At 35.6% G+C, this 27,572-nt stretch overlaps 6 protein-coding genes across 7 annotated transcripts; 4 read left to right on the forward strand and 2 right to left on the reverse strand.

Annotated features, from left to right (window-relative positions):
- Positions 1-919: 919 nt before the first annotated feature.
- Positions 920-5,342, reverse strand: LOC103449321 (binding partner of ACD11 1). Its single transcript, XM_008388622.4, has 8 exons — positions 5,141-5,342; positions 4,940-5,043; positions 4,435-4,510; positions 3,783-3,851; positions 3,634-3,699; positions 2,727-3,061; positions 1,790-1,913; positions 920-1,327 (listed from the first exon to the last, which is right to left on the reverse strand). Exons 1-8 carry the CDS (start codon positions 5,150-5,152, stop codon positions 1,310-1,312), a joined length of 804 nt encoding a protein of 267 aa, XP_008386844.1. The 5' UTR covers positions 5,153-5,342; the 3' UTR covers positions 920-1,309.
- Positions 5,343-12,506: 7,164 nt separating this feature from the next.
- On the reverse strand, positions 12,507-12,935 carry LOC139190091 (uncharacterized). The gene has a single exon (XM_070809828.1). The coding sequence runs from the start codon at positions 12,933-12,935 to the stop codon at positions 12,507-12,509; it is 429 nt and encodes a 142-aa protein (XP_070665929.1).
- Positions 12,936-14,647: 1,712 nt separating this feature from the next.
- On the forward strand, positions 14,648-16,071 carry LOC103449322 (uncharacterized). The gene is made up of 4 exons (XM_029090756.2): positions 14,648-15,197; positions 15,290-15,508; positions 15,611-15,700; positions 15,802-16,071. The coding sequence occupies exons 1-4, from the start codon at positions 14,760-14,762 to the stop codon at positions 16,018-16,020; spliced, it is 966 nt and encodes a 321-aa protein (XP_028946589.2). The 5' UTR covers positions 14,648-14,759; the 3' UTR covers positions 16,021-16,071.
- Positions 16,072-17,433: 1,362 nt separating this feature from the next.
- Positions 17,434-20,633, forward strand: LOC103449323 (GPN-loop GTPase QQT2-like). 2 transcript variants are annotated; one of them, XM_008388625.3, is made up of 6 exons: positions 17,434-17,769; positions 17,906-18,044; positions 18,176-18,402; positions 18,783-19,073; positions 19,772-19,977; positions 20,113-20,633. In XM_008388625.3, the coding sequence occupies exons 1-6, from the start codon at positions 17,671-17,673 to the stop codon at positions 20,381-20,383; spliced, it is 1,233 nt and encodes a 410-aa protein (XP_008386847.3). In that variant the 5' UTR covers positions 17,434-17,670; the 3' UTR covers positions 20,384-20,633. The 2 variants fall into 2 exon arrangements, with proteins under 2 accessions (XP_008386847.3, XP_008386846.3); XM_008388624.4 differs by having other exon boundaries at positions 17,462-17,769; positions 17,903-18,044.
- A 259-nt stretch (positions 20,634-20,892) lies between these two features.
- Positions 20,893-22,014, forward strand: LOC103449324 (uncharacterized). Its single transcript, XM_008388626.4, has 2 exons — positions 20,893-21,119; positions 21,453-22,014. Exons 1-2 carry the CDS (start codon positions 21,014-21,016, stop codon positions 21,878-21,880), a joined length of 534 nt encoding a protein of 177 aa, XP_008386848.1. The 5' UTR covers positions 20,893-21,013; the 3' UTR covers positions 21,881-22,014.
- Positions 22,015-23,561: 1,547 nt separating this feature from the next.
- On the forward strand, positions 23,562-24,604 carry LOC103449325 (18.1 kDa class I heat shock protein). The gene is made up of 2 exons (XM_008388627.4): positions 23,562-23,734; positions 24,072-24,604. The coding sequence occupies exons 1-2, from the start codon at positions 23,626-23,628 to the stop codon at positions 24,515-24,517; spliced, it is 555 nt and encodes a 184-aa protein (XP_008386849.1). The 5' UTR covers positions 23,562-23,625; the 3' UTR covers positions 24,518-24,604.
- Positions 24,605-27,572: the final 2,968 nt, after the last annotated feature.

Below are 27,572 nucleotides of genomic sequence, written 5' to 3' on the forward strand. Positions count from 1 at the left end.
AGGGTTTTCGAGGCAGGAGATTTGGTGTATTTGAAATTAATACCCTATCAATTGCAATCTTTGTCATCTCATGCTTACCATAAGCTTCATCCCAGGTACTATGGTCCTTATGAGGTTTTGGAAAAGATTGGGAAGGTTGCCTACCGGTTGAAACTACCTGAGAATTCAAAAATTCATCTAGTCTTTCATGTTAGTTGCTTGAAGAAGCACTTGGGAGACAAGGTCACTGCAACTCCATTCTTGCCTACTGTCACTGATGATGGGTTGCTACCACTCGAACCACTTAAGGTGCTACAAAGGAGGGTCTACAAGAAGGGCCAAGCTGCTGGAGTTCAGTTGTTAATCCAGTGGAAGAACAAAACAGAGGACGAAACTACATGGGAGGATTATGACGAGTTTGCTGCCAGATTTCCTGATTTCAGTCTTTAGTTCTAACCTTGAGGACAAGGTTTATTTTGTAAGGGAAGGGTAGTGTTATGATTATAATAGTGGTTAGAATAATAGTGGAATATTATTTAGCTAAATGTTGTTATTGTTAGTGGCCAGCTGGCACTGTGAGATGAATGGTTGTATAAGAACCAAATTGTGGCATTGTTCTGAAAAAGGAAAATTTGAATTAGAAAACAATATAACAAAAAAATACTTTCTCTCTCTCTCTGTCGTCCTTCCCACCCACCGCCATTGCTAATTGCTACTAGCAGGTCGAGATAGGGAAATTGGGAGTTGCGTCATAACAGGCACCCAATACCAGAACTCAGGACGGAGACTACCGGGACTCAAATCTGGCATGGGACTCCGACTCCCGGAGCTGAGATACTAGCGGCCAATATTCCGACGACGGGGACACCAAATAGTCATTTACTCATCTATTACATTCTTGTTATTTTGAATGTAATGAACTGTGGTTTGTAAGAACAAATTTACAAAATGAACAGAAAATGTCTTTGCCAACAACATTTTTCTTACAATTCTGATTTCTTTCTGTTCAATCAAATACCTTTTCTTTTCTTTTCTTTTATATATGTTCTTCCACTCAACAAAACTTAACAGAAAAATTACACATAGCCACAGGCAATACACTACGCATCGAATGATATAAAGAACGAAAAGAATGAATGCAAAACTTGAGTGCACACATCACACCATAAAGAGTGAATCACAAAGCGATTCATCCAAATCCTTACCAAACCTGCAACCTGTTTTCAATTTAACCCCGTCCTCAAACTGATCACCAGCGCAACATGGTTGTTGAGTGTGTTCATGAAAGAATGTGCATCGAGGTTTGTTTCTCCCACCTGAAACCTTTGGCTTACGCAGCGATTGGATCCTGCATTTGAGGAGAGAGACGCGATTACAATTTACAAATTTACAACAGAACATTACCAAGCATAAATTTACTTCATTTCTGGTTCGGATTATATACAGTTACCCTAAATAGTAGGAGATTTGGTTGGAGACACAATTATTCCTCTTGCATTGAATAATTAGTTGAAGATTTAATTGCTTAATCATTTATTTTTCAAAGGGGTAATGCCCTGGAGTTTCTAGCATATTTGAGCAAGGCATTACAACAGATACAGAGGGTAAGTCATTTCTTAAATTCAACCTAAAGAAAGATGGATACGGCTTTGTGGCCCTTTAAGGTTGGAAAAATTATGCGTATTATGTTTTAAATTAGAAAAAAACTGTGACTAAAGTACAAAATTACAAGTTCTCAGAACTCAACGTAAAATTTTACCAAAACAGAAAAGCAATAATGTAAATAATAATGATAGATAAGTAAACATACCTTTGCCGTCAAGTTTGAGACAGCCATATGGAACTTTTCTCTGGTTTTTGTACCTGCAACCTGTCCCGCCTTTGCCACCTTACCAAAAGCACCATTTAGCCACGCTGCTCCAGCAGTCACATACCTGTCAGCACCACATAAGAGTTTGTCAACTAACATTCTCTTCTATTCTCATCTATCAATAGAGATGATTATGCTGTCATTTACACTATCAATTCTTTATTTGAGCTGCTATTGGCACTCCAAAACAGTCTTCCCGCATTCCTTCCTAGTGAAATAATAATAAAAGAGGAGTGTAGGGTAACTTGTTTGGAGTGCTAATAACAATTCCCTTCTTTACTTTTATGTCACTTTTAAGGGGTGAGTCCACTATAGTCAAAACATGAACATAGAACCATCAAACAAACACTAACATAGGAAAAACCAGTCCATGGAAAAAGGGTCAACAAAAAGTATTTTTTGGTACACACAGCGATGATGTTTCAGTCATCTATTAAAAGTAATTTGTGAAGAACAAGAAAATCAGAACTTGAAACCACAAACTGACTCTAAACAATCCATAGAACTAAAGCGTTATGAGAATGAGTGCTACTTAAGTTAAAGATCCTGGTATATGTCAACAAATATATACTACCAAAGTTGTGGAACCCAACCTAGAAAAATTGAAAACACGTGAAGAGCAACCGGGTTTTGTATACCCAATATCAGATTTTTATTTGTAGCACATACTATAGAAGTGGCCTATATGAGTATTTTGGTGTTTGAAGAATGTGTACCAAGCAAAAAAGGCTTCAAGTTAAACAAATGAACAATGTATACCACTACCCTGGTTAATTTACAGACAATCCATTTTGCACTTTCACCATCATTCTTAAAGAAGGCATGCAACAATTTACAGCAGAAAACTGCTAACTAGATTGACTTTGGGCTCATATACCTGCTTGTTTTGACAGCTGACCCCGTATCATTCAATTTTCTCTCTGCTGCAAATATTGCTGCCATTGTTTTATCTGAGACATGAAGCCTCTGATCAACAGACTTCACTTTCTCATTAACCACGGAAATGCCTACTGTCAATTTCTCTGTAAGCCCCACTTTCCTGTCAAAGGAAATGACCTTCTCTGATGCACTTGCTGTCAACCGATGCTTTTCATCAAATGCTTTAGCCTTGTTCACGGCATCTTGTCCAATAGCCGAACCCCTTGCAAACATAGTGGTCACCACATCTTGTGCTTTATTAACATACACCCTGGTAGGGGAGCCAGTTTTATCCTGCGAAGAGATAATAAAATACCTTGAGCCCATAAACTAGGAAATATTTAAAAATAAGTCAACTGCTGAAGATGTTAGGAAACAGAGGTTTCAGCATAGATCACTTGGGTATTTGCTCATCTCTAGCACATCATCAGTCATTATCATAATATTGAAGATGGACCAACTAGATGTCGCAATCCAAAAAATGAATGTGCTAGTAGATATTTTATAAGGCAGAAGGCTATGAAATTGGAAAAACGTACTCCATGTCAAGTCATTAATCTTTGTTTTCTAGTCATGTATTTTTTCTCATTCATACACTACAATGCCCTAAAAGAACAGAGAAATGACATACATGACGACCCATGTATATAAACATAAATTTTCATCCGTATTAAAGATCTTATTAGTGATGCAAGGTTTAAATCCCAATGTGGGATTTGACATTCTCAAGTTCTCAACACACAATTTTTTCCATTTCCAGTATTTCTGATATCCATTGAAACTGCACTTAAATAACTATATATCTGAAGTTTTTAAACAGGTAAGATTCTTAATATCATAAAATATGTGGTGGTGTCATTGGCTACCTCAGCATCTGGTGAAATATTTTCAGCAGGGGCAACAGAATCAGCACTTACAACCATCCTAACCTCCTGCATGAATTGCACAAAATGAAATCCAAAGCTTTGGCTGTAGGAAAGAAACAAGATTGCAGACACTTTTAAATGAAGCTTACATGCATCTCAATTGGTACATAATTTTGAACAGGAGAAATAGTCACGATCTGATCTACTATTGTTGCTCCCTGCAACCAAAACACAGTTTCCATTATATAGAGCCAAAGAGCAGAAGATTCGTATTCACTGAAAATGACTCCCAAAACAAGTTAAAACCGACAAAACATTTAATTGAAGAATCTGCTTCTTCAGATGATGTCAAGGAAAGTAGTAGATGTCACACAAGTGAATTGAACATGCGACAGCCTTAGATCAAGCATATATAAAGAAATGGATTGTGTAAGTTACACTTCAAACAATTGAAATTTGTAAAATTTGAACCAAAAACTAAGCATGCAATCAACAAGCAGCATGGAAAATCCCTTTCTCATAACTTTTTCCATTGACATATCACCATTTAAGATACCAGGGTTCTTTTAGTGCTTTTCAAAGCAACTCACATTGAGCATACAAATAAAAGCACAAAAAGCCTAGCTTGAAGCTAAAGAAAGTGTTCAATGCTCGCTTCCAAAAAACTGCATATTAATCAACTCCACAGACAACCTCTAAGGAAAACAAAGAAACAAGCATTGATTATGAAGAAAATAATTATTACTTATTAGGCATTGACTTCAATTCCAAGAAATTGAAAAACAAATTTGAGAACAATACCGATAACAACAACGCGATTTCAAGAGCTTTGGGATCCTTGAAAGTAACAAATGCAGTCTTTGATTTCCCTGGCTCACTGCACACACAACCAATTCAGCAAACAAGATTAACAACTGCAACAAAAACTTACCACTGAGTTTTTTGCTCACTACATGCAAGAAAGACGATAAATTTCGAAACACAAATCTGGGTTACAACTTACAGGATATATCTGATTACAAGCTCAAATTTTCAATTTTTGGAAAATAAACTCAAGTCAAATACTTTTTTCTTCCATTTTCTCAATTGTTTAATGTAAGTATGCATGCATGTAAGTAAATACATATTTTCTTACTTAAGTTGACTCTACCCTTTTACTCTATTTACCTTTCTTTCCCTCTGAAAATTACCGGGAAAATTAAGAAAAAAATCTTCTCTTCTTACATTTTATTTTCTCGGGAACCAAACAGAATGAAAACCCCTAATGCAAGTATAAAAATAAAAATAAAAAAACGAAAAATCGTACCGTTGGATATGAATGCGTTCGATTTCCCCAGAGAAGGAGAAGAACTCGTGAATCTCTCTCTCGCTAGCTAGATCTGACAGTTGCTTTACTTGGACTGTCCTCGTCTGCCCAAAAATAAAATTCAAAATTAAATTTCTAAAATTCACAAAATCTAAGTACTTAAAAGTAAAATTGTATCTGTAAGTTGGTTTGCTGGAAGACCTGCTGCTGCATTGTGAGTGTGAGCTCTGTGAAAGAAGGAAAGTCTTCTCCTTTCAGAAGGGTTGTTGGCGGCGGCGCCGGTGGTTGGTACAGCTATGACTTGGGGGAGAAAAATTGAAGTGCCAACCACCAGACCAAACCAGAGAGAGAGAGAGAGAGAGAGAGAGAAGGAATGTATTTTTGTGGAGATGGGTAGCTTCACAATCATTTTCCTTAAATAACCCTGCTATCTTCTCAAATTTCTCTTTTATTGAACTTCCTATTTTGCCCTTTCGGCTTCATTATACGACACCACTTTATGTGCTTTTTAGTTTTTTATTCTACTAATTTCTGTGATTTATTCTTTTTGCTCTTCACAGTTGATGCAAAGGGAAGAAATAACAAAGCAAAGTCCCTGACAAGACTTTTCTTTTGGCCCAAGTCATTTTTATGCGAAGCAATTGTAGTAATGATATTTCAATTTTAACTTAATTGGAGTAATGATTCTTGAACTAAAAATTTATGATTATTGATCTCTTAACACATTAAAACATAGACTATGGTCTTTTTCGTCAATTCCGTCATAATTTCTGTCAAATGGCAGATATGGAAAACCAAATGAGAAAATTCTAACAATTATCCCTCAACTTTAATCTAATTAGAGCAATGGTCTCTCAATTTATTCAGTTGTACCATGATCCCTACACCATAACTCATTTTAAGGGATGTTCTGACATAATTAAGGAAAAATATCGTACCTGCACGTTTTAAGGAATTAAGGAACCAATTATCATAATTTTTTTATTGAAAGATCCAGTTAAGTTAAGTTAACTTACCATTGCTACAATTTCTCCTTTTTATGTCACAAAGTTAAATGATCTTAAACTTTGAACTACAAGCTTCTTCTTTGTAAGTAAAAAAACATCTAATTAATTAGCTAACTAATTAAATTAGTTTATTTAAAAACTAAAAGAGGCATTTTTCAAAAAAAAAAACTAAAAGAGGCATAATTGTACATTTAAAATCACCTTTCACATCAAATTCGTTGATATTTCTTTTGATTAATCCTAGAAATGACAAGGGAATGGAGTAATATTGTGTTTTCGTTCTTCGTGGTCTCTAAATTGAGATCTCATTGCATAGATGAATGGAAAAATGTTTACCAGTATCGCATAAAGTTCACATCGATTATAATCAGAAATTTGTAATTTAAATGTTTACGAGCATTTATCCTTTCATTTTATGTCGGACGATTAATTCCTCCTTTCTCCAATAACGTTTGAGAAAGGGTTGTTGATGTGTCTATTGAGACATCCTACTTGGAGGGAGTTAGCAACACATTTGGAGCTAGTTGAGTTCTTATTGTTTTGCTTCTCGACAATGTAAAACAGCGTACTCAGTAATTTCTTTTATAAATAAGAATGGAGAAATTCATACATGAGAACATGTTATTTTTTGAATGGTTGTTTAACATTCTTGCTTTTAATACAAACATTTATATTTGAATTTAACAAATAACAAAAACAAATTAACGTTTGACAAGAAAATGATTTGAGTAAAAAAATTCAAACTTTTTATTTAGAATAAGTGTAAGGGAAGATACAATTCTCTTTGTCATACTATTTTATGAAGAAAAAGAAGGCTAAAAAGATGGGTAGTACAGTAAAAGGACAAAAGCATGTTATGACTCCTTTCTTGGTCAATGTGTGGTGCGTTCCAATTGGCCAAAACTGAAATTAGAGTCCGCGCGCCAAACGGGACGGGATGAGTTGGATGGACTTACCCTTTTTTATTCTTAACTATTCTGTTATTTGTCTTAATCTTGTGTTGGTTTGACCAACCTCTACTCTAACACACAGATCGGATGCTAGTTTTCTACTCTTCGTATGAAAAAAGTTTTTCAGTTAAAACTAGCCTCTGAAAGTGACATAATTTTTTACTTTAGTCTCTTGTAATGAAAATCGACAGAAGTAGTATTTGAGTTTTTTATTATAAATTATTCTAGTTAAAAATCTATCAATATTATTGTTAAGTAGAGAGATGGGTTTGACAAAAATATAAAATAAAAAAAAAGGTGGTCACGTAGTCGTTCTTGCGACAAGTTAACGAGTATATTGATAGATTATTCACGGAAATACCAAAAGTATTTACAGTGAGCAAACGCATGGATCATTTCTATTGATTTTCATTGTAGGGACTATAGAAAACATTATGTCAATCTCATTGACCATTTTAAATAAAAAAATTGAAAATAACTAGGTTAGATATTTATAAAAAATAATACGGCCAAGTAGTATTTTTATTATTTGAAAATGAGAAGTTTCATGTTCGACATAAGTGACAAATATTTATGTTATGTTCAAATATAATCATAACTAATTCAGTGTGTAGTTTAACTCATTTCACTCCGAGTATAATTTATTGGGAACTTTAATGAAAATGACTTTGACTAAGTTTATTTTAATAAAAAACATGCTATAACTTTATTTAATTAAAAACACTTAAATTTTAATGAAAAACACTTAAATTTTAATGAAAATGACAAAATAACTTAAATTTTAATGAAAAACACTTAAATTTTAATAAAAAGGACAAAAGAATTTAAATTTTAATGAAAAAGACATAATTTTAATATTAAAAAAAATCTGACGCGCAGATCCACGCGTCCTGACACTGTTATGAAACTTACAATACTATTTATGAAACTTACTGCACTGTTTATGAAAACTTGCGACACTTTTTATGAAACATACTACACTGTTTATAAAACTTAACTGTACTACATTCTTTTTTCCTCTTCTTGAAAGTTCCCAATAAACTTTCGTCATCAGAAACTTTCCTCTATTGGATCGGAACGATCAAAAGAAGTCATCATCCTCCCTAGATCCACTTTTTTTATGCTTGTCCACTCATCTGTACCAAAATTCACTGTCGGAACTGAGAGACTAAATTGTCTGCATCTTTTGGATACAACACCCACTCGAGTGAGGTCTTTGAAATTGAGGAAGGAAAGAATACGATGAACAACTTCCTCTGGAAGATCACTAAATTTGTTCATTCCACTTTCAGAGCAAGTTCCTTCAGATTCACAACTTATAAATGCCCGAAGCTTACGCTTGCACGCCATCGTAGTGACTCTCAAGGCGGTGGTCCGATCCAATAGAGAAAAATAGGATGCCCTTCCCAAATACCTAATTAAATTCTCACAGAGGCATATCATCAAACACTTTCCAGCCACTACAACAATCAACTAATTTCGGAAAATCCCGAACTAAATCAACATGCTTTTGGCAACGGAAAGTGTAGAATTAGATAGAAATTCGAAGTTGAAATCCAAGTTTTCAAAAAATCGGATGTTCTGCAAACAGATCGCTTATAGGTGTGTTTTTTTTTTCTTCTCTTTTTTGTTTCTTTTTGTCTTTTGTCCTTATTATTAAATAATATTAGAAGGTGGTTTTTTATTAAAATGTAAAAATTTAAGGTACTTTTCATTAGTTTTCTTTATAATCAATGTATATAAAAAAGTGGGATGCTAGTTTCTTGTCACTGCCTGCTTATGCATTGAGGATAACACCAACACCAATATTTTTTAAAGAGAATATGCTGCATGACATTCTTTATGTGCAAGCACTGTCTCAAAGACAGTAATAACATGCTTTCCATGTTACAAAAATATGTTTCTGGTCAAAGGTAATTTCATTACCAACAAACAGAAAACATAATTACATAAAAATGCCCAAATACAAAAAATAAGCACACAACAAAAAGAGACCCCAAAAGTAACCACAAAGAGCCCAAAACAGAAAAAACCAGCATCCAACGCCGCAAACCAACACCCAACAACTGCCTGAAATCAAGCCAAGCAGTATCCAAAAAGTGGAAGAGCAAAAGATCGATCGTCCTCCAAAGAGCACACTAGAAGTTGCTGCCACCAATTGAAGGACCAAATTAAGGAAGCTCGCGGGAAGAAGCAACCCACAAGCAACAGTGTCAACAATGGCGCACAGATGGAAGGAGGTGGTGTGTATTACCAGCGGAGCCGGAACTAAACGCACCTTCCGAAAGAATTGCGAGGAAGATTAGTGGTTGCAATTTAAAGGTGGGATCGAGGAGAAACGGGAAGGAGGATGGACGACGGAGAGGAAAAAGAAAGGAAAAACAGAAAGGAGATGCAAAATCATAACTAATCACAAAACAAGCCAAATCTTGTGCTACATCGTATCAGCTAACTTCAGTGACTCCATTGGCACGAAGCATGTCAAAACAAGCTGATTACGATACAAAAGGCCTTGATGCAGTTAGCACGCAACAGTAATCAATATTGATATTGTCCGCGACTCAACCATACATTCAGTTTAATAGGTGTGAGATTTTACACATAATGTCTCGATACAATAGAATTAGTAGTAGAATTGTTCAATATAATTTGTTAACGATAGATTTGTCAGATTAGATGTTAGATTAAAAAGTTGATAGAGTTCAAACCCACACCGTGGTTTAAGGGCAACATTTCTCTCCACCACTATATTAGAGGGCCACTTGCAATATAAGAGCAAATTAACTTCATTAGATTTAAGGAATTTTAACGAAAAGCACCAAGTACTGTTCACTTTAATGAAAAACCACATTTTTACACTAAAAAGTCAATCCTGATACTATTCACTTTACCTTTTATTTTGTCCTTATCATTAAAACTCAAAGTTTTCAAACCTTTTTCATTAATTTTCCTTTAGATTTATGATATGAGACATACTTCAACGGTTTCAAAACCGTCCACATTAATCTTGAACGTGTTGGAAAATTTAGTATTATTCTAATATTAAATTTATTAATAGAATGTAAATTTTAAGTGATGTTTTGGTGAAAAAAATGTGTCTATCTTAATATGAAATTCAAATAAACAGTTGTAACTTTTAACTCTTCATGAATGGTCACATAATTTCCAAAGTAGCATCTCAACTTTTATAAATAGACAAGTCCCAATGTAGTCATGTATCTTTTTTTTTTTTGGTAAAGGTAGTCATGTATCGTTGAGTCCATATGAAAGGGTATTCAACAATTGTGTGATTTATTGGAACCTCGTGATTTGAAATGCTATTATTATAAAGACGTGGTTGTTGTATTTTGAGAAACAAGCGCCAATCAACCACTGATAAATAGTGGGGCGTAAAATTGTCTTAAGATGAAATCTCTAACATTTGCCTTCACCGCCGATTTTTCAATATTTTCTATTTCACTTCCATGTGCATTTAGTATTATTTATTATTGTTCTTATGCATTAAGGTTATGTTTAATTACACGATGATTTATTCATTTCCTATATGATTAAAATATAGCAACACTTTAATCTTGAACACACCGAATGGAAAATTATCCAAGATCGTGGGATGGTTGCTCCGGTTGATAGATTGAGGGCGTGATGTTTCCTCTTTGTACTCCAAAGTGAGAACACGCATGTTATTTTACTTTATATGCATGTGATGACCTTTGTCTTAATTTCCTTCAGACACCAGTATGCATGTTTCGACCATTCCATGGAGTTGGTCCCCAACAAAAAAATATGCCAAAAGTCCGCAAGGGAGCCATCCAAAACACCACGAGTTTCGATACCACTTTGTATGTTAAATCACGATTTTGATATTCATGCATGCTCCATGCTAAGGCTCGTGGCCTCGTTCTAGCAAACGAAACTAGGTACGAATAATCATAAAATAAAATATTATTAAAAACATGAATAGAAAGCACCTTGAAAATAAACTTGAATCCAAAAGCTCTCTAAAGTGTGCGTGTGTTTTCTCCCATCTTTTTACCCTAATGGCTAAATATCTTATTTATACTAATACAAAATAAAACCCTAAAAGGTCTTAGAATAAAACTAGGAAACATATTAAAATAATAAAACAGAAAATAAAAAGTTTCCTATTTGAACTAGAATTCGGAGTTCTCAGAAAATCAGACTTTTGACCAACCAAATCAACTCTTATTTGGTCCCAAAATGTCTATTTTGAAAGCTGGAGACGTTCCCTACAAATATTTAGAATGAATCTTCCTTAAAATATGCCATCTTGACCTTCAAAATACCCAAAACGTCCAGAAACGTCAATCTGGAAAAGCTGCACGCTGGGCCTTTATTTCTTCACCATGGTCAAACGGTTTGGTAGAAAAATCTAGAATTTTGATACAGCATCTTGAAAAACTCACGAACATCCTCCAATTGGAATCACTCCAAAATTCATCCGTTTTGTTACTTTTTACTCCAAAGAAAGTCGAATGTCTTACATTGAAAATACATAACAAAAGTATCAAAAATTCTACAAAAATAACCAATAAATAAATACTAAGAATATGGTAAAATATATAGTATAATATCGACTTATCATTCCACTTGGCTCGGAGGATATAGCTCAGTTGGTAGAGCTTCGCTGTTGCAATTGCATCGTTAATATTACTGGTTGGTTGTCTAATTGTTTAGGCAATAATGATAGTATGTTGTACCTGAACCGGTGACTTATTTTTTTCTAAGGGTATTCATTCATCTTGTAAGTGAAAGATTTTATATTTTACTAGTATAAACGGCAAAGTTAATACTTAACTATAACTAGTTAATTGTGTGATTTAGACCAAAAACTTACCTTACCACCCAATATCGTTGTATTAAAAAAGTGGAATTCTAAAGTGATCACCAATGAAATTTCACTCATATATATGAAAACAAATAATTTTAGTAACAAGAACACTCTGTCTGACCCCTTTAGCACTTTTCCTAAACCCCAAATTTATGATCTCTCTCACCCTTGGCTGCTCTCTTGGTAATTATATATTTTCCCTCTTTACACGTAAAGTCAAGGTTAGTTTAATTTTATTGAGTACATTTTTTCTCACCACCATTTAGTGTGGTGTATGCTCACGCCACCTTATTTATTACCATTAAATGAGTTTGAATTTTGAAATTTGTGTTTATCTACTACACGAATCTTGAAATTCAAACTCATATAATGATGATAAATAGGGTGGTGAGATACACCACACTAAATGATGGTGAGCAAAAATACTCTCAATTTTATTGGGTAATGTGGAATTTGATCTCTCTATTACTTAACACGATTCGATATCAAATTTTTAGAACAACGGTATTGCATCGAATTCAATTGGCTCATCCTCCAAAATAAAATAAATAAATGCCTAATTGTACTTCTCATGTTTTTTTTTTTTTTTTTGAAGAATTGAGTTTAAAAAGAAACCCAAGGCTAAGAAGCCAAACAGAAGCAAGAGAGCCTACGACGAGGCAAACACAACGAAACTAAGCACCAAGCAAAGCAGTGAGCAGGGATACAACAACCGACACAATCCCTAAGAGAAAGTGTCACCCCAAACCCACCACAACTTACTAATGAGGACAAGAAAGACCATCATTACATAATACATGAACTAACGAAGATGGGGGTCTGTCAACCCACACAAAATCACACATCTCCGTAAAACCAGCTGACGCAAGAACATCCGCTGCCATATTGGCTGATCTTGGAACCCAAGACCAATGACAGTTCTGGAAAGCCGATCCCACCCTTTGAGCTCTAGCCAAAATGGGGAAAGCCTCCCAACTGCCATTTTCAAGAGAACCATTTAAACAGGAAATAGCCTGAAGAGAGTCAGATTCAATGATAACAGAGCTGAAACCCAATGAGGCACCCAATTCACAGCCACGCAGAATCGCAAAAGACTCCGCCACAACAGAAGAAGGAGCCAAAATAGAAGACCTTACCGCTGCCATAAACCGCCCACCATCCTGCCTAGCAACCACCCCCGCAAAACCCATCCGAGAAGAATTAGACCAACTAGCATCCACATTAATCTTAACAAAAGGAGAAGAAAGAGGACACCACCTGACTGCAACAGCCTCCCGAGAAACCAAGACAGGCCGAGCAATACCCGAAGAAGACACAGCAAGCAAAAAATTCCCGATGCATTATGAGACCAAAAAGCTTCTTGTTTAACTTTTTTAAAAGACGATAATCTACTCTAATTCATTTTCAATTATGGAAAAGTGGATTCAAATTCGTTGCATAAGGAGGAAACACATTAATACCTCACGATAGTGCTTGTTGTATGTATACTTGTTTGTACCCGTTTTAGCATCATTAACTTATGTATTCTAGACCGTTGGATGGAGAAACTATTAAGATAACTTTTTATTGTTGTTGACAGATAATATTATGATTTTTAATCTTGAAAAATATCTATTAACAGTTTAGTGGAATTATCTTGACGTTTTTCTATGCAAGATATAAGGATAAAAGAGTAGGGGTGTGCTATCCACATCTCTTATTAATTTATGTCATTTGATATTTTTCAACTTATTTAATTCGACGGCGAAAAATTAGAAGGATGCGAGAAAAGTAAAAAAGAGTGTAGATATCACACCTCTACAAGGAGCAGTGAGTTGGTATTAAGCATTAGCATGTGCTTTTATCCCATAATTCAAAATGAATTTGGTCTTTTATGCAACCAATTTCTTTCTGCATGGATGCTGAGATACTTATAAGGGTATGGTCAAGGGAATCTAAAGTGGTGCTCTCTGACTCTACAATTCGGCAGACTTATCATTCAAGTCATGCATGTCCCTACCAATAAAAAGTTGCATACGATGAAAAAATGACCTTCAACTCAACACACAAATTAACGCTCTACATGAAACTTTTTCACACCCTTGAAAAAAATATTAACTACTCCACTAACACGTCAGCACAAATTCAATTTGGTTAAACATCGCTAGGTTGACAACCGGCGAAAGTGACAATTTGATTAAACAACTTTGTAGAATCAGATCGGCCTAGGAGTCTTGACAATTTGGTTAAACAACAAGCTCTCCTCTTTCAACTGGTTATTATCTCAAGTCTCTGCCGGCAAAGTGTTTTTTATTCTTTCACCAAACGACGGCCGAATCATCTTTGTTATAAAGACACTCGTCTCATTTGAGTATCTTTGCCCCTACAGTTTCATACAGATTCAATGCACTTATATTTTTGCAAATATAGTTAAAGATGTAGAACTTGGTGTTGAAGATTGAATTTAGTAGCAAAAGCATAACCTTGTATTTAGATTTTAGAACCCAGCCAAGAGCGTTCCTTATTTGGCTGAGTTCGCCTAATTCAGAAATCAGAAACACATTCCATCATATACTACCACACTCAGAAGTATTTGCCCCGCGAAGCTTGGTAGCGGCACACCATCAACAATCAACCACATAAGAATGTAGTTAGTTCATTAAATTACTCAACTTGCGTATCACGTAAATTTTTGTAATTTAAGGTCAACAACACTTAAAATGGTACTTCTACAATGCTAAAACGAAAAGAGAGACGGATGAGGCTGGAACGGACTTTAGAAAAGTTGCTAAAAAGTAGGTCGGTTCATAGTCATTGTCTAATAGGAATCCACCAACCTTTTGATACAATACAAATTTCACATGCTTCGTTTTCCACTGGACTTCCACTTGTATGAATAAATACACTACTATCCAGCACTACCACTTAACAAAATTGGCATGCCCAAAAAGTGAAAAGAAAAATCCCTTCCTTGGTCTCCAAGTCATCCCTGCATTAATATGTAGTCTCTGCACTTCAATAACCAATCAAAAATAATGCTGGCCATGTCGACTCTCAATTTTGAAACTGAATGCAGAGAGATTCATGGTTCTTGGGGACAGCTAAACCGATTGGCTCGAGCTTTGGCAAATCGAACACGGCATGAGAGGCAACAGATTAGAGAAACTTACAAGTCAATCTATGGGGATGACTTGGTAAACAGACTCAAAGATGCAGCTGCTGCTGGGATTTCACCAAAATTATGTGCAGCCTTGTCTATGTGGATGACTGAGCAGCACGAGCGTGATGCTGTTGTCGTCCGCGAGGCCCTTGATGATCAGAAAGGCGATACAAACTACAACGCGCTTGTAGAGATTTTTGTGGGTCGAAAATCAAGTCATATCCTTCTTATCAAGCAAGCATACTACAGAAGATTTTGGAGGCAGTTAGACCAAGATATCATCAACATCGAGCCTCCCAATCCTTACCAAAAGGTAATTATCATTAATTAAACCTTGTTATATAGTAATTAATGAAGCCTAAAAAATGAAATAACACACAAAGTTTGCATATTATTCCACAACAGATACTGGTAGCATTGGTTGCATCACATAAGGCACACCATGCCGACGTTAGCCAACATATCGCAAAGGCGGATGCAAGGAGGCTTTACGAAACTGGGGAGGGGAGTTCCGGTCCCATAGAAGAAGCCGTTGTCTTAGAAATACTAAGTAAACGGAGTATTCCGCAGCTTAAGCTTACATTTTCATGCTATAAACACATCTACGGACATGAGTATACAGAGGTAATTAATTAACTAATTAACTGTTAATTTCCAATTACAGTTTCACATTCTGCTCAGTTTTGTGGAGTTTTAAACAACAGCTTATTATTTTGTGTGCTGCAGTCCCTGAAAACCAGAAACTATGGAGAACTTGAAAATGCAATGAAAATGGTAGTACAATGCATCTACAATCCACCTGACTATTTCGCTACGGTAAATTACTGTTGTATTTATTTTTTGCTAAGTTTAATTTCTTGAGATTAGGAATTGGAGAAGATTAAACTAATGAATTAACTAGTTGAGCTAATTAGCAGATGTTGTATGCAAGCATGAAGGGGTGCATCAGCGACGAAGGTGCAGTGCGACGTGTGATGGTGAGCAGGGCAGAAGTTGACATGGATGAAATTAAAAGGGAGTTTAAGAAGAAGCATGGGATGGAACTGAGAGATGCAATCTGTGACAACATCCCGTCCGGCGACTATAGAGACTTTCTTGTTGCTTTGACGGTCTCGAAATCAAATGAATCTGTATAATTTATGTGTTGAAGCATCATCATTTTATATTTCAACAACTTGGGTTTTGTTTATTGGTTTTATCTTGTTAGTTAAAGTACATTTTAAACTTAATCTAGCTAGTTATAGCACAAACATGGAATCAATTCCTACTATTACCTCTTAATTAATTTGAAATCGTAGCTAGCACTAAGGATTGAAGACTTTTTTTTAATTGAACTAAAAATTAGGTGAGATTAGTCCCTTGATTCTAATCCACAAGACGTATTGCCCCAAATCTCAATTCCAAAGGAGAGAGGACCATATCAATTGGAGGTCCTCCCCCATCCCTATTAAGAAAAATACATAGCTGCAATTTACGTTGTCCACTCAAGTTCACATAAGACGAGAAAGACTTGTGTCCGCCTGCTGTATACGACTCTAGACTCAATAAACGTGACTGGTTCCTTAGGTGGGTGGAGAGAGTTTGCAAGGACCATGGCCCATGTGTGTGCGAATGGGTTACCGTTGGACAAAGTGGATGGTGCCTCCGGTTGGAGAGAAGAAATTGCACTGAAATAGTAATGGTCCTTGCGCCCTCTTTTTTCTTCAACCACTGTACAAGTGTCATACATGCATACTTTAAATATCAATTATTAACTACCATAGAGTTACTCAGCGTCAGGGATGTATTTTAGACCCATATTTCAAACGACACATCTTGGATTTGACTTTTGAGACTCGTAAATCACACGATCTTGACTAGAGAAGGCTACAATGCATTTGTGAGTCTTCTCAGGCTCCAAAATAGTAGATTGTCATAACAAAATCATCAGCTGGTTTTATTTTTTAAGAAAAAAAGAAAGAATAAAGCACAAACACCATTAGTAATTTAGACAACTTGAGTTATAATTTTCTTGACTACAAGTCTACAACTTGTCTTTGAAGAGGCATAAGATATATCTTACGAGCTTTATGGTTAGTTTGGTATTGTTGTGCTTTGAAAAAAAATTGCTTCTGCTGTGCTGTGAGAATAAGCGGCTGTGAAATAAAGCTGTAGAGTGTTTGGTAAACTTTTTTGTAAAAATGCTTTTGAAAAAAAAAAGTATTATAGTGTTTGGTAAAGTTTTATGTAAAACAGATGTGAAAAAAAAGCCGGTTTTTCAAAGCTGGGTTTTGCAGCTTCTTGTTTTTGGCTTTTTTTCATCCAAAACTGTGAAAAAAAAGCTAAAACTGAATGTTTACCAAACACAAAAAAACTCCCAACTTTTTTTTATACCAGATTTTTTTCAGAATCACCTTAGTACCAAATCAGGCCTTAGTCAATTGGTTTCTCACTTGTCACCTATAGATACTTAAGTAGTAAAAATGTTTTTGAAAAACGACTCACGCGTGCTAAAACACTAGTTCGGGTGGTATATTTGCACACCCTTAATACTTCAGCGGGTGTTTGTGCAAATTTCTGTCAAATAATTTGGAACCCGCTACGACGTCGTATACACAATAAAAGACATAGGGTTTCAGAATTTGCGTGAAATAGAGGTCAAATAGTTCCCAAATTTCGGCTTTTTCATTCCATTTCGGCCGATAAATCCCTGAACCTCCCATAAACCCCACACCCCCTCCGCAGCTCACAGTGTCGCAGCCCTACTTCCGACGAGCATCGAAACCCAGCAACTCTCCTTCACTCAAATGGACATTGATTCCGATTCCCAGAAAATCAATATCAAATCGCAGGAAGCAGGCGACCCGCCAGTTCCCATGGACTCTGAAAACTCGTCTGCCATCAAGGTACTCTCTCTCTCTCTCTCTCTCTCTCACCTTCTCTCTCATTCGCACACTAGGATTTGTTTTGTCGAGTTCTTAACTTTATTGGGTTTTTTATTGAACTTGGATTAAGCTTTTTGTGTGTGATTTTGGTCAGAAGAATGATGGGAAAGAAAATGAGGAGCTTACTAATTCAATGAAGAAACTCCAAGTTGAGGAATCGTCTTCGGGATCAGGGCAGGCAGCGGTGTCCAACTTCAAGAGAAAACCGGTTATCGTAATCGTTGTGGGCATGGCAGGTAACTTCATCGAATTTGGTTGTTTGACTTGATGCATTTCGGTTCCTAATTTGGTGAAGAATTGTGTTATTAACTTACCATGTGACTACTCGAAGTTAAGCGATTGAAATGCGTTATGGGTTTTTACTTAGGGAGTGGCAAGACAACCTTTATGCATCGGTTGGTTTCACACACACATGAATCGAACATTCGTGGCTATGTGATGAATCTCGACCCGGCTGTGATGACTCTCCCGTTTGGTGCCAACATTGACATAAGGGACACTGTTCGGTACAAGGAGGTGATGAAACAGTTCAATCTTGGACCAAATGGTGGGATTTTGACTTCACTCAACTTGTTTGCTACCAAGTTTGATGAGGTAAAAACTTGATTTTGAATTTTCACCTTAAATCATTTTGTTGACTAGAGCGTTTGGAGAGCCCTGTGAATGAGACATGGTGCCATTTTGTTACTATCATAACCCGTCTTCATAAGCATTCAGAAAAGTTTTGCATCACATGCATAGTACATCAGATTTTATGGTGATCTCATTCAATAACTTTGTATATTGTATTGCATCGTTGGCTTGAGTACTGGTTCTAATTTTTCATTTTGTTTCCAAATGCATGGCGATTTTGGTTGGATCGATATGACTAAGCTCTTAATGTGGTTCTTGTAACTCATGTTTTCTGATTTGCTTCATTCTTTTTTGTCTCGTTTAATAAAAAATGAAATTGTCATCATGATCTAAATTTTCAGGTTATCTCTGTCATTGAGAAGCGAGCGGATCAGCTTGATTATGTTCTTGTGGACACTCCTGGTCAGATTGAGATATTCACTTGGTCGGCTTCTGGTGCTATCATCACAGAAGCATTTGCTTCAACATTTCCCACTGTAATCGCGTATGTGGTAGATACGCCTCGTTCAGCTAGCCCAGTTACTTTTATGAGCAATATGTTGTACGCTTGCAGTATCCTTTACAAGACAAGGCTGCCTCTTGTGTTGGCATTCAACAAGATTGACGTTGCTCAACATCAGTTTGCTTTGGAGGTATGTTTACAGTTTTAGATGTAGGTGCAGGCAGGAGAGCTCATGCAGACATAGAATGATACACATATACATAAACACGTTAATGACATACTCGCATCGCTGAAGTGTTTGAATATGGTGTGTCTGCAAGCCTTTATGGTAAACCATAAGTTAAGTCAGTTGGCCATAATATAAGCAGTAGATGGTTCCAGGAATATATTGCTCGGGCCTAGCAGTAGAATCTGTCTCAAACTCAGGTGGTTTATAATTATTTAGGTTTAAAATACCAAACGAATGTAGAGATTGTGCAACAATTCTTTTAGGGGGCAGTTTGTCATACGAAACTCTAGTAGTGACAGGGAGCAGAGCATAAAACAATCTCGGGGATTATATTATGCAATTTTTCTGAGTATACAAGCTCTGTTCAACCTTATTATGATTCAAGTGTTGGAATACCATTTTTATATGTCCGGATTTAAGTAGCCTGAAGAAAATTTATATGGAAGAATTGTAGTTCAATCTACTTTGTTTTTGGAATACCGCATTTTTTCTCTTCCTGTTTTGATTCTGTTCATCTAAATTACTGTCATGCACTTAAGATGCAGCTGTTCTACCATGCTCTTGGGGTTTCTCCATTTTTGCTGTAATCTCAAACATGTAAAACGTGTTCTTTGATTTTTTTTTTTTACTTTGTCCTGAAAACTGCTGTGTTCATGCAGTGGATGGAGGATTTTGAGACATTTCAAGCAGCAGTGAATGCAGATAGTTCATACTCTTCAAATTTGGCTCAGAGCCTCTCCCTTGTGTTGGATGAATTCTACAAGAACTTGCGGTCTGTTGGAGTGTCTGCGGTTACTGGTGCTGGAATGAAGGATTTCTTTAACACCATTGAAGCAAGTGCTGACGAGTACATGGAAACCTATAAGTAATGCTTGAACTTCAAGAACGTACCTTCACTCCATGATACAATGCCAGTGGGAATATGTTTATGATGTAGGCCATGATTATATGTATATTTGATCTAGTTTTAATAATTTCCTGCTTCTGATTGCTTGTATAGGGCTGATCTGGACAAGAGACGGGCAGAGAAGCAACGATTAGAGGAGGAACACAGAAAGGAGAACATGGAGAAGTTAAGGAAGGATATGGAGAAATCCAGGGGAGAAACTGTGGTCTTGAGCACCGGTTTGAAGGACAAAGATGAGAGGGGTAAAGCCATGATGGATGAGGATGAAGAAGATGAAGCCGAAGAGGAAGATGAGGTTTTTTCTGAAGATGAGGAAGGTATAGATGAAGATGAAGACGAAGAGGTTGGCAGGTTCTCGTTTTAGTGATGCTTCGTTGCTGGCAGATGTTTTTTGGATTGTAAAGTATTAACTCACTAGTTATTAGTTACCAAGGGAATGGATGGTATCACTTGGGGGTGGACGTTGGTAAAGGAGTATTTTTTCATCAACTTGTTTGGATGTAAACTTTGTTGGTGAAAATGCTATGAAATTGGTCGTACAATGCATGTATAATCCATCTAGCTATTTCGCTACGATAATCGTGATTATAAAAATGAACGGTTCTGATTGTTAATAGCAATTATACACTTTTGCTTCCTTGTCGTCAAAAGAACCTTTTTTCACAGTTCACTATAAAGCCTATAGCTGATGATGTGCTTTGGAAGTGTGCTTTGGAAGTATTAGCATATGCTTGACATCTTAAGGTTGAAGAAATTATTGCCTCAAATTCAATGCAGGAACAAGAATACTTAGGAAAAGTAAACAAAAAATTAAAGAAATCGAATCATTCTCTTACGAAAGGAAACCCAGAAGAAACCTTAGGCTATAGCTACCTTGTTCCCAACCCCTTCAGAATGTATATATAAGACGAGAGAAAGAGAGGCCTTCATATATTTCTTTTGCATTCCCTTGAACTGAGACCCTAAAAGAGAAAAAAAAAAATATTTCTCTCCAATGGGAACCAAACCTGCAGCACAGCATGAGCAGCGTCATGAGGATTTTAAACCGCGTTGCCAATGGAAGCAGGAAGGAACTCAGGTTCTTGAAGTTCATCTACCAGGTATTACTAGGTCAAATCGAATTTTGGCTAAATATCGAGTACTTTTTTATGCATCAATGTAGAGTATACATTGCCTTTCAAGTGACTTCCATTCACCGGTTAAATTTCATGAAATTCTTAGCGCATATCTAACTGTGTGTTAAATTCAGTAATGCATGCTATACTAGAATTTTTGTTAAAGGTGTGATCTAGATTCATAATCCAAATATGAGCTTGTACATGCAATATGTAAGCATGACAATTGTCTGACAACATAAGTTTGGCAAGAGACCCGAGTTTCGTTTCATCTTCTCTTACATACTTTTTGATTTACTTGTTGATGCATGCGTACAGGTTTCAGAAGACAAGATATTAGAATTCACAAAAACACGACGTTGGGCACCCTAACGATTAGCGGAGAGCAACCTAGGGTTGAAGAAACTAAATCTGTTGCTTTACCCAGACGCTTCCGTAAGGAGATCAAAATTTCTAAACATTTTAATACGGACGGAATCAGCGCTAAGTTTTTCGGTGAAATTCTTTACGTAACTATTCCAAAGGAAGCTCAGCATTCAACATGGTCGTCGGTTAGTGACTACTTAGTTTGTTTAAGAAGCAAAGTTTCGAGGCCAAGACTGAGCAAGAAGAGGGCTGTGACGGCGGTGGTGATTGTTCTGGTCGTGGCTCTGGGAGTTTATGCAGTGTCTAGATTTCCAAAGTCAACTAGCTCCCTGATGCCTCTGATCAAGTTCCCTGAATGCCCTTGTAGCAATACTAACTAGTACCGTTGAAAACTGTAATCAATTACAATCATAAAGTATTACCAAATACATAAACCACACATTAATGTATATGATTTTAAAGATTTAGGAAAATATAGCTATATGAATATTAATTTATAACCTATACTTGCTCATTTGTTATGGAGTAAAAACCTATACTTTTATCCTGTTCAAATAACTATATGAGAGTTCACTTATAACGAAGGGGGAAAGTTTAGAATAGAAATGGCTATGTTTTTGGCTCATCTATGCTATGCATCAGTTGGTGTTGTTAACCCCATTTGTACTCACACTGAGCATTTATCGTAACAAAAATGCGACTATCTTTTCACCTATGTATAACTAATTAAGGAGAGCAAAGCGGCTTGTAGATAACGTTTAAGAGCATTTATCTTTGCAGCCGAAGTCTTGTATATACAAAAAAAGTATTATTAAGGAAGAAGTTTAGAAATCGAAACTCTGTAGTTAACACACAATTGCAAGCATAGAAGCTTAGGACTGCAAATACATGGGAAATAATGACGAATCCTATCGTTAGATCCCTTGAAGCTGAATACACTTCTATTTAACTACAAAATGTTAGAAAGGCGCATCAGCTAGCTAAGATTCTCTGCATGCCTTGTTTTAAAGAAATGCAAAGACAGAAAGCAAGATATATAAAGGTTAGGATATTAGACAAACTAAAGAACAATTCTTGATCTTTGTAGATCGACCAAGCCTACAAGAAACCTGTAAAGAACATTATATGTTCTTACGAGGATTTATGCCTTATTGCAAGTTCCCTAAAGAGGATCGAATCGACACTTACAAGATTCCTCTCCATGGTACTCTTCTGTTTCATGTTCTTTGTTTTGTTATTTTTTTTACATATGAAAAAGATGCAAAGATTATATTTGTACAATCCACGTATAATCCAATTATTTCACTACGATAATCGTGATTATATTTTGTGAGATAAGTTTAATGAATGTAATTTCTTGAAGAACGTCTGATCAATTCTTATTAGCTACCTTACTCTGGTTCACAAAGGTGCACAGTGGCAACCCTCTCGGAGGAGAGAGGATCATAACACTCGGAGGGCCTTTCCTCATCCGAATTGCGTATCAAATTTTCATCATACACATCACAAACCAAAATAGTTCATTTCTTACGTCATATAATTTAAAGATCATCGCTCAAAAAATTAACTTAATAAAACAGTTTGATATGGTTAAAATCCTCATCAGGAACCGTCAATTTGTTGATAATGGCTAATTGATCCCTAATCTGATTAATTTTTAAAGAGATGATATTAAATAGTTATTGAGAAATTGAACGGTTCTAATTGCAGATTGTTAATAGCAATTATACGCTTTGCTTCCTTGTCGGCAAAATAACTTTTTTCCACAGTTCAGTATATACGCTTTGCTTCCTTGTCGTCAAAATAACTTTTTTCCACAGTTCAGTATAAAGCCTTTAGCTGATGGTGTGCTCTGGAAGTAGTAGCATATGCTTGATATCTTAAGGATGAAGAAATTATATCAATGCAGGAACACGAAAACTTAAGAAGAGTAAAAAATAAAAAATAAAGAAATCGAATCATTCTCTTTTGAAAGGAAACCCAGAAGAAACCTTTTAGGCTATACCTACCTTGTCCCAACCCTTTCAGCATGTATCTATAAGATGAAAGAAAGAGAGACCTTCATGTATTCCTTTTGCATTCCCTATTGAAACCCTTAAAGAGAGAAAAGAATTATTCATCACCAATGGAAACCAAAACTGCAGTACAGGATGAGCAGTTTTATGAGGATTTTGAACCGTTTTGCCAATGGAACAAGGAGGAAGGATTTAACATTCTTGAAGTACATCTACCAGGTATTACTAGATCAAATTGATTTTGACTAAATATCGAGTCCTTCTGTTATGCATCAATGTATAGTATACATTGCTTTTTAATTGACTCAGATTCGCCAGTTAAATTTCATCAAATTCTCAGCGCACATCTAGTTGTGTGTTATATTCAGTAATAATACATGCTATACAATAACTCCGCTAGAATTTTTGTTAAATTGTAGTCAAGATTCACAGTCTAAATATGAGCTTGTACATGCAATGCGACAATGTGAACATGACAATTGTTTGGCAAGAGACCAAGTTTCCTGTCATCTTCTCTTACGTAATTTTTGTTTTACTCGTTGATGCACGCATGCAGGTTTCAAAAGACAAGATATTAGAGTTCAAATCAACAATTTGGGCATCCTAAACATTAGCGGAAAGCAACCTAGGGTTGAAGAAACTACATCTGCTTTACCCAGCCGCTTCTGTAAAGAGATTAAAATTTCTAAAAATTGTACTACGAACGGAATCCGCGCTAAGTTTTCTGGTGGAATTCTTTCCATAACTATTCCAAAGAAAGCTCAGCATTCTAACGCATCAGCTGGATCACACGGGGCAGATAATGCTGCATGGTCGTCAGTTAATGACTACTTAGTTTGTTTAAGAAGCAGAGTTTTGAGGCCAAGACTGAGCAAGAAGACAGCGGTGGTGGTTATTCTGGTCATGGCGCTGGGAGGTTATGCAGTATCTAGATATCCAAAGTCAGCTAGCTCCCTGAATGCCTTTGATTTGAGGGAACTTCCATCAGATCAAGTTCCATGAATGCCTTTGTAGCAATACTAGCAAACTAGCAAGTACCGTTGAAAAACTGTAATCAATTATAATCATAACACCATATATATTAATTAACCGACTAAAGTAATACCAAATACACAAACCACACACAATATTAAAATTAAAAGATTTAAGAAAATACAGCTTGTGAAATAAAGAGTGGCACTTATAGATATATATATATATTTTTTTAAAGGACTAGTTGGTAGCTTCGCCACCACAATCCACCATTCTAGGGGTTGGGAACAAAAAGATTCACAGAAGCATTTCAATCTTCTCATAACCATGTTGTGTGGAATATGAGTTTGAAATTTGTCTCCAACTACTAAACCAATTAATGAAGGAAGAGTAGGAAATGAATGAATAAAAAGAGATAAAGTGGTAGACGTACGTTCTTTCAAAGATGAAGGATTGGAGGAAGATAATAGAATATTAACATTAAATTCAACGTTTTAGGGAGGGGGGAGAGGGGAGGGAGGAGGGGCGAGGGAGAAAATAGTGAAGCTTAAATATGAAAAGAAATATCTATTCGATAATGCTTGTGTCTTTGGGGTACTTATTTGTCCTCTTATATACGATTAACGAATTTTTACTATCCAAACATCATAATCGAAATCATTCATTCTCTTTATTATCATTTAAAGATCCTATTTGCAAAAAATCATTTCATTTAGAGATATTTTAGCCATTCAAATGCATACAACAAATGAACAATTCACCATGAAAATATTACTTGTTACCAAAACCGTTGCAATTTTCTTTTCTTTTTTTTGTCGAAAAGCTGAACTTCATTAAATTTAAAACATATCATTGCAATTTTTCTTAATATTGCATTACATTGAAGAATAAAATGGGCCGCGAGCCATGGTCACCTTTGGCCCCTAAGGTGGCTCCGCGCCATTGTACTTGGTTGATGTTTGCTAGGGTATAGCAATGTGTTACCAATGAGAAAAAGGCGCAAAAATAAAAAATAATATATTTTAATGCATTAGTGAGTAGTGACCATAGTGGTGTGGCCATTAGTACTTTTTAGCTTTTTTCCCTTATTTTTCTAATTGATAACTTCATTGGTACGCCAACAACCACCAAATAACTACTAGTCTTTGTAACTATTGCTCGCTTTTCCGATAGTGGTATTTGCTCATTTGATGATGCTAGAGAGATTAATTATTGTAATTATATGTTGTAGACCACATGATGCAGCGATTAATGATTATTTTCTTTTAAAAAAAAATATTTAAAAAAAAAATCTAACCATAAACCGGCACATCATATTGTCTATCAAATTTAATCTTTCTAGAATTTTCCTTGCTTATTTGTTGGGAATAAAAACCTATACTGTTAGCTTGTTCATATACCCATATGAGAATTAGTTTATTAAGAAGGGGGTAGTTTATAAATATAAATAGTTGTCTTTGGCTCCGCTATGGTGTTGTTGACTCCATTCCAGAATTTACTGTAACAAAACTACGACTATCTTATAACCTATGTATTACTAAGAAGATCGAGCAAAGAGGCTTGTAGAGTTTGTAACAAAAAAAAAAGGCTTGTAGAGCTAGTGGTTAAGAGCATTTCCCTTTGCAACCGAAGTCTTGTATATACAAAAAAATATTATTAAGGAAGAATTTTAGAAACAGAGAGTCTTTATTTAATACACAATTGGAAGCATAGAAGCTTAGGACTGCAAATACATTGGAAATAATGATGAATCCAATCGTCAGATCCCTTGAAGCTGAATACACTTTTATTCAACTACAAAATGTTAGAAAGGCATCATCAGCTATAGCTAAGTTTCTCTGCATGCCTTGTTTTAAAGAAATACAAAGACAGAAAGCAAGATAAAAGATATTAAACAAACTAAAGAACAATTCTTGATCTTCGTAGATCGACCAAGCCTACAAGAAACCTGTAAATAAGATGAAGCTATATATACTATATACCTCTGACAGAGCCAAAAATCTAGAAAAGTAGCTAGTGACTGATTATCCCATGGATTCCAATGGTGAATTCGTTGACATTATACGTTCTTACGACGATTTTATGCCTAATTGCAAGTTCCTAAAAGAGGAACAATTCGACACTTACCAGATTCCTCTCCATGGTACTCTTCATATTCTTTGTTTTGTGTATTTTAACATATGAAAAATATACAAAGTTTATATGTAGATTCACCATATTTATTTAAAGCTTGGCCAAAGTTAATAATTCTTTAAGAGACTTCTCATACTATTTGTTTCTTTAATTACACACTTTGCTCATCAATTTTAAATAGAAGTTTTCTGATACGTTTAAATTTTTGGTTTTCAAGATTGAACAATTCATCAAGCTAGCGTGAACGACAAGAAAGGAACAATAAAGCTGAGGGCCAACGGCCGATGGGTGGAAGTAGATTGAGCCGCTTCCGCCAAAAATTCAAACTTCATCGCAATGTTTATAACACTAAGGATATTCATGCAAGGTTTGGCAACGGTGTGTTGGATAAATATCAACAATCAATATATATATGCTAATAAATAATAAATGTGAATAAATATATTAATAGAGTATGAGCAAAAATGGAATAATATTAAACAGATAAATTGAAGATCGAGGCTTGCATACCGCAATGTCCTTGAAACAGAAATTTCGTCCATACTCAGTGCTTGTAGTTCTACGGGCGTCTACTTCACAAGGATTCAAAAATCTAAATTAGAATTCCAGCACCGGAAAACTTGACTTCTGGCGAATTTCCTTGTGGTTCTCTCAGTAAGTATGTTTGGGATTGTAGAAGAAGAATTTTCAATTTTTGTGTAATAAATGCTATGTAGATGGATGTATACATAATAGATGTATGCCTGTTCGCAACAGGTATGAGAATGAGATGGGAGACATCTTCTCAGAAGGGTGCTTTGCTCTCTGCGTTCTTTCATCACCTCAAACTTCATCGAAAAGATGAGTCTGTTGATAAAAAAATAAATAATTAATTAAATTCGAAATTAATAAAAAATAATTAATTAAAGAATTTAATTATTAGAGCCCGAGCCCCAAGGCACAAGACCCATTT

This window comes from Malus domestica, chromosome 12 (assembly GCF_042453785.1).
Source record: "Malus domestica chromosome 12, GDT2T_hap1".
In the NCBI taxonomy this organism is placed as follows: domain Eukaryota; kingdom Viridiplantae; phylum Streptophyta; class Magnoliopsida; order Rosales; family Rosaceae; genus Malus; species Malus domestica.